The sequence below is a fragment of the Chinchilla lanigera genome, unplaced genomic scaffold (genome assembly GCF_000276665.1).
Source record: "Chinchilla lanigera isolate Chin_1 unplaced genomic scaffold, ChiLan1.0 scaffold00013, whole genome shotgun sequence".
In the NCBI taxonomy this organism is placed as follows: Eukaryota; Metazoa; Chordata; class Mammalia; order Rodentia; family Chinchillidae; genus Chinchilla; species Chinchilla lanigera.
In genome coordinates, this window is record NW_004955414.1 from 23,421,387 (window position 1) to 23,428,620 (window position 7,234).

Sequence of the window (7,234 nt, forward strand, 5' to 3'; positions counted from 1 at the left end):
TCTACTGAGAACTTAAGTTTATTTCACCAAACTATAGAGAACGGTACAATAATGGAGCTCTTTCCACCCTTCAAGCCAGGGGGCCTCAGAAGCCATCTTCTTGATGCCTCAAAGCCTTCTTCTTAGGTCCACACCCGAGAGAGGTGCCCCGGTGGGCACGCCCAAAGAGGCACTTTCGTAAACGTCCCACCTTAACCTGGTGAAGCCAAACTCACTTGAGACAGAGGACAGGGACCCGGGAAACTTGTGAAGAACACAGGAGGTGTTAGTAGGTGAAAATCATGTCCTTTGTATAACCCAGCTTCTTCAGGCTGGGGTGAGCAGCTGTGTGGATCAGGGGCGGGGGGCCACACACCAGGATGAGTGTGGCCTTCCCAGGGGGAGGGAGGTGCTCCCTGATCATGTCAGCAGTAACAAAGCCAGAGCTGTAGGTCCAGCCTGAAAGGAAGCAGAACAGGAAATAACTGTGAGGTTCTGGAGCAGAGAGGCCAGGCACCCTACATAGGTTTCGAAGCCTGTCCTGTTGTTCCCTGCAAAACCCTGAGAAGAGGGTGGGGAGGCCTCAGTCCTCTGGAAGTTTTCACCCCAGATTTCAGGCTCAGGGCTGAGACTCAGGGGCCCGGGCTGGTGTTTGCTGGCTCAGAGCATCGAGGAGGGTGAAGAACTCCAGGGTGAGGTGTACCAGGGTGTAGTGTCAGACAGGGTGCTGAACTGGTGTGGTGTTTGTGGAGTTGCGCCCTCTGCTGGTCAATGTGGTGTATGACGAGACAGGTACAAGGGCGCGCTAGGTACGCATTCTGGAGCTTGGGGCTCAGCATGGGAGGACTGCTGTCCAGAAAGGGTAAGTGCAGTTTGTGGAGTGTTGCTGAGTTATCAGACAGCAGCCCTTGATCACTCTCCTTACAAGCAGGTCATCCAAACCACTCCCTCAAATCCTTGCACTTTCCATATGGACCCAGAACCCCAGGCCTAAACCCTTAAAAAAAAAAAAGGCAAAATAAACAGAGAGCAGTGCGCGAGGACAGGCAGGGGGTTGGAGCCGAGTGAGGGCACAGGGCGCATACCGGCGGGAGGCCTGTCCAGGGTGTACCACACACTGAACTGTTCTAGATGAGCACTGGCCATTGCGTCAAGCTCCTTTCTCATCAAGATGTCCTCCTCTGTCTAGAAAAGCAACATTAGAAAAGCCCCGTCCACAGACAGCGTGTGTATCCCCACACCGAGCACACGGTCAGCACAGCTCTGTCCACGCCGTGCCACCCCAGCCTGAGTGCCCACCGCAGACGCGTGGGGCAAAGAGGCTCCACGAAGCTCCCACAGGCCAAGCCTCTATTTCTGTCTGCTGCAGTGAGCAGCGGGGAGGGTGAAGCTTCTCACAGAGTCAGCTGACTGCCCACCTGAGAGACTGGGCACGCAGGCCAGGGGGCTCCACGTGGACCTCCCTGCCCCGCCTCCTGCACCCACGCGAGGCCGCAGGTGTGGCACACCCAGCTGGGAGAAGCTCAGCACAGGCCGGGGTCTTCTGCTAGGAAGAGGGCGCTAGAGAGTCAGGGGGGGGGGGCCTGGGAGGCTGGGACCGGAAGCCGGTCTGGAGCCTCTCCTGGGAAAGGGCAGCCAGTGCCACTGCCACGGGCAGATCTGCAGGACACCTGCCCCAGGATTCTACTTCTGGGGTTCTGTTTAAAAAAATAATCTAAACACAGGCAGGCCCGCCCTGGCATAATTATTCATCATTGTATCATTTATGATATTTATAACTAAAAACTGAAAACTCGAATGCAGGACATTTAGTACAACTTGACATAGCCTGTGATAAACATGAAGTGTACTAATAAGAAAATCCTGTGTGGTGCTGCTAACAAATTATATACATATAATGAAGAATACTTATATTCTTTTGTACTTCCTAAGATTTCCATGAGGGCATCTCTGATTTGATTTTTATACTCAAAAAAGAGAGAGATTGGGAAGGAAATAAAGAAAGCTTAGAGCTCAGGGTTGACTGGGGAGAGAGGAGTTAAACCAAACCTGCAGGGACACAGGCCTGGGCTCAGCCTCTGGCCGGCGATCCCACACGCAGGATCCCACACCCAGACAGCGCGTGCTCAGTCAGCGGGGGCAGGATGAATGCAGAGCCCAGCTCAGCAAACTTTTCGTCCCACCACTGCACGCTCGGAGCTGACGCGGCAGAACTGACCTGGTTGGCAAACAGGAGGGACATTCGGGTCTTGTCGCGGGGGTTCTTGGTGATGTGGCGAATGAGCTGCAGCATGGGCGTAAGGCCTGGAACATAGTGAGCGGGCAGGCCGGCCTTCTCCCCCCTCCGGCCTGCGGCAGCTGAACAGCCTTCCCTGGCCCTCACGGTACCTTCTCCACTTCTGTCCTCCAAACTCAGAGTGGGGAACAGTCCTCCTTTTGGGGACTGCTTTCTAACACAACAGTAAGTCAAAAGCCCCATTTCATTTCCCCGTGATGGGAAGAGAATTAGATCTTCAGTGTCCTAATTTGCAAAAAATATTAATGGTGAATAAATGCCATGGGTTTTGAAGTGCCTGTGATGGTGCCTGGCACTCTGTGTATATCTGCCCAAGTTATTCTCTCCGGGCGGGGGTCATTCTCTGGGGACAGGGAGAGTCTGGCGTGGGCTGGATCCAGGCACATGAGGGAGACCACAGCTGGGCCCACCCAGCCCGACTCCTGGGCAGCACCATCTTGGCTAAGGGGCGCAAGGAACTGTCAGGTACTGTGCAGTACTTCGGCTGCGCAGCTAAGGGAGGAGTAACTCATGCCACCCCATCTAGGGCCAAGCCACTGCAAAGTCGGACCGGTCTTGCAGGTCACGGTCTGGACGAAGCCCTCAGGAACCTCTCACCTGTGCCTCCAGCAATCATTCCCAGGTGATGGACTAGTTTTTTTTCAGACTGGCTCGTTTTGTGCGGTTTGATTGCAATTCTCCCTAGAAGCACAGAGGATGTTTCTAACTTCTGCAGCTCTTCTTACCAGGGAGCCTGCAAAAGATTACTGACGTTCCTTGGGACTTCTTGGAGGCAGGTCTGCCTGAGATGGCTGTGCGGTTTCAAGGCAGGGAAGAGGCCACAGGAGCTTCCTCCACCCACCCCAGTGCGGGACTGGAGCCTGCGCCTTCTCGGATAATCGCCAGGCCTGCTCTTCTGAGGACAGAGGCAAGCTCACAGAGGGCCTCACAGAACACTCTCGCCCACAGCAGGGAAGGAGGGAGTAAAGCACGAAAATGTGACTGAGCTCATGGCTGTGGGCTATAGCCATCCCCAGCTTTTCAGGATTAGCAAACACCGTACCGCAGATACAGTGCTGAGGTCACACCAAACGAAGCTTAGGATCATCTGGAGCGGGCGTGCACACGACTAACGGACGCAGATATACATTAATCTGGGTAAATGAGTGCACGAGGACTTGTAGCACAAGCCCAGGTGGGGTCTGAGCAGTGTTCTAGGGCAATACAGTCACTGCAGGAACCTCGTCCTCCCGCTGCAGACCCAGGGTGAGCCCACCAGTACCTGGCCCTTGGTAGAATAGGTGCCCGGTTGGCCCTCGAAAAAGGATGGTGTCTCCAATTTTCATGTTCTCCAAGTACTGAGTCATCTTCCCCCCTTCGGGATATTTAGGGTGCACATTTCTGAAGTAGATCTGAAAAGCAAGGCCGGGGAGTTTTCACATGCCCTGACTTACGGCCACGGGTGCACACAACTACCAAATGCACTGGCCACTGTGTGCCCCTCAGGGAAAGCACTCTGCCTCCATGGCTGCTGCAAGCGGTCCCCCGAGGCGTCCCGAGGGTAACCGTACCTCAGGTGTTGAATGGCCTCACTGCAAAGCCCCGTCTGGGGCACGAGTCCGCTCAGAGCAAAACCCGGCCCTCCGCCCCACCACCGTCAACAAGCTGAGGAGCGCATGGCAGCTGGACACGACGGGCATCTTTACCTTTATAATTAAGTCCACAAAGCCTCGGTCGTCATCACTGGAGACGGGTGTGTAGGCCCTGATCACCAAGTCACCATTAATTCTGGCCAAGAGGTGGACATAGTTCCCTACGGAAAGGGCATCAAATGTCAAGTCTGAACATGACCAGCAGCTAGGCACGAGCCAGCAGTTCCATAAAGTACTGAGCTTCAGTGAAGGGGCAAATTCTGGCAAGATGGACCAAGGCTGTAATCAGGGAAGAAGTCCTGAGGCGGGGTGCTTGGGTCCTAGGCCTGCTCTTGAGGCTCTATGGGCTACCCGGAGCAGCCCACTTCCCCTCTCTGGGTTTTAGTCTGTTCATGTATAAGACAGAGATGATAGACCGGGAGTGTGGCTCCGTGACAGAAGGACCCAGGTTTGATCCCCCGCACTACTACTACTACTATTATGAAAGACAGAGAGAGCGGGAGAGAGAGAGAGACAGAGAGAAAGGAAAAATTATATGCCGGCATAACTGCAGTCATATTGTCAAGTAATTTGCAGGGCAGGAAGAGCTAGTTAAAGTTGGAAGGTACCTATTAAAAATGACAAACAGGAGTGTTTCCCTTTTGAAGAAAAATATGTTGGCTTTAGAAACTCATTTTTTCCTAAACTGAGCTTTCTAAATAAGTCACAGCTGCTGTCTGTACCCTGGTGCCTGGCACAGCGCACAACTGGGCTTTAGCGGCTGTGGGGCCCCATGTCCCGACACCCATGGTTCAGATAAAGCAGTAGCACTGTGTCCTCCTGGTCTGCGACTTTGCTGAGGGGCAACAGTGAAGTCTGAACCATGTAATTCTGCCCCTCCGGGGTAGAATTCAGTAGACTTCATAAGGCCCAACACCTGTGGATGTTGACTGTAGCCCCGTGTCACATGACCGGGTGAGTTGCCCAGGTATCTGCCGGATGTAAAATGGAGACTTCAGTGACTGAGACAATTAGAGATGAGGGCAGGAGTTGCCATGGAGTGTCCCCAGACAAGATGGGGTGGATCCACTGGTCCTTCTGGCTCATCTCTAACCAAGCAATTAGCATCAGCTCCGAGAGCCTCCATCAGATGCTCCCATCAGCCACTAAATGATCTCATCCTACTCCACTAACTGTGCACGGCCTCCAGGGCTGAGAAGAGCGTGGGTCAAAGCAGTTTCTAAGAAGTTCTTTTTCTCAAGGTTTTTCAGTCTGGTATGCTTCCTGCCAACAGGACTGGTGGCAGACCAGGTAGGAACTGGAAGGTGACACCGGACACCGTGTGCTCAAGGGCAGAGAAGGAGCGAGGGAGCCTCAAAAAGGCTCGGGCCCCCCCGAGTGTCCTGTGTGTAACTTCATCACCAGCAGAGTGGAGGTCAAGGTTTTGTGGATAAGACAGACAGGCCATGGCTGGCTTCTCCACCAGCAGGGAAGGAGCGTGGGCAGTATCCCTGGCCCTCAGGTCTTCCACGTCATGAAGACTGAGTCAGCTACCTAGAGGTGTTATAGGTAGCTGTTATACAAAGGGGGTCACTCAGAACACCAGGGCTGCTGCGGCTGGAGTCCACAACGACTCCCTTCTTTTGTGGGTCTGAGGTCTCCGCAGAGAACCCACACGGGGCACCTGACACCCTCTCACCCCTTTACACATTCTGGGCTTTTCTCCTGACTATAGGGGAAAATCAGTTCCCCTCTAGCCCACCTCCCTGCACAATGGTGTGTAGTTCCTGAATTTTCACCTTCATCAGTCACTTTATTCACTTAATAGCTCAGCTGGGGTAAGCAGGCAGGCCTGGGAAGAGGTAAGGGAAATGGGAATTTCATAGAATGAAAATCAGAGAGGTTGAGGACTTGGGTGGGGCTGCCCAGCAAAGAGCCTCAGATGAGATCTTAGACCTTCTGACTCTAGGCTCACTTCTCTTCCATGCCCTTGAGGTACTACTTTTGTGTCATCCAAGTGGAACAATGAGAAAAGGAAGCACCTCGTCCCCAAATCCGTCTCCCCATCTTCCCGGGCTCACACGGCTCAGGAAGAGTACATCTCCCTCCGTGCCTTGGGAGATGGGAAACCTGTGCTTCTGATCGGAGCACAGTGCCTGGCCCACAGAAGTCTAGCCCTAGAGGTGACAGCAAACCCAGCTCACCTACAGGAAGCCCTAAGACGTGGTCCAGTGAGGGCAATCCAAAGCGGAACCTCCGGGTGTTGTGGCTGATTTGCTGGTAAGACAAAACAGAGGCAGGCAGGCGGTCAGCATCTAGGAGCCCGACTGGGCGCTCCCACACCTGGGAAAGCCTCCCATTTGGCCACGAGGTGGGTGCCAGCCCACCCTCCTCCCCAGCCAGCATGCCCCACCACCCTTGCCCTCCCTTCTGCCAAGCACGGGGGAGGAGGTGGGGTGTCCCACTACCTCTTTCTCAATCAAGGGCAGCGGGTACTTGGAATCAGGGTCCTGCAAGGTGATGAGGTCTTTCCTCCTGGCGTTCATGCTCTTCAGGGCGAACAGCAGCACTGTGACCCCGATGACAGTGATGGCCAGCAGCATGGACGGGTCCTGGCAGGGACAAAGCGAGCAGAGCAGCTCAGGTCTCGCCTGCCTCGGGCAGGCCGTTCCTCAGGCACAGCACAGCCTGGCCTTGCCAGTGCCGCAGAAGACGCAGGCTGTCTCTCCCAGAAAACAGGCAGAGCGAGGGCCACCAAGCGACCCCGAAGGCAGGCGGGCCTGCGTGGGCCACAGGGTAGGCTGGGGTCAGCCGCGGGTCAGAGAGGCCCGGGAACCAGGCCAGACACAGGCCCCCTCTTGCCATTGTCAAGGGTGCAGGCACGGGAGGCCCCTGGCAGGGAGTGGGTGGGGGTGTGACGGTATTACCCAGCAATCCAGCAATCCAGCAATCGGGAATGAAGGCGGGAGTCCTGAGACACAGCGAGAGGAAATGGGGGGTGGGGGGGTTGGGGGGGCTGCCAGTCGTCCTCCCAAGCTGGCTGTGGGTGACAGCAAGGCTCACCTCTCCACTCCCCCGGCCACGTCTGGTCCCAAAAGTGAGTAGCCCTGAGAAGGGGGCGCCCCGTGCCCTCGGGGCAGCCTCCAGGGCAGGCGAAGGCCGCGAACCGAACACTCACCGGGCGGGGGCTTGGCCGGGGTCCCCTCACCCGCCTGCTCGCTCATCGCCCGCTCACTTGCCGCCCACGCCAGCACCGGCTGCTCCCGCCTGCGAGGGTCCGCGGGCCCTGTTCTCCCTGCCCCGCCCCGCGCGGTGCCGCCGCCAACGCCGGTCTCGGGACGGTCTGACG

General features: G+C 55.8%; 1 protein-coding gene across 1 annotated transcript; it reads right to left on the reverse strand.

Moving 5' to 3' along the window:
- On the reverse strand, positions 1-6,497 carry LOC102011649 (NADH-cytochrome b5 reductase 2; the record flags this gene model as incomplete). The annotated part of the gene is given in 8 exon segments (XM_013511703.1): positions 1-438; positions 1,065-1,164; positions 2,198-2,283; positions 2,873-2,956; positions 3,537-3,666; positions 3,961-4,067; positions 6,090-6,162; positions 6,354-6,497. Coding segments are annotated over 8 exon segments (897 nt in total), but the record flags the coding sequence as incomplete, so codon positions are not given.
- Between the last annotated feature and the right edge of the window lie 737 nt (positions 6,498-7,234).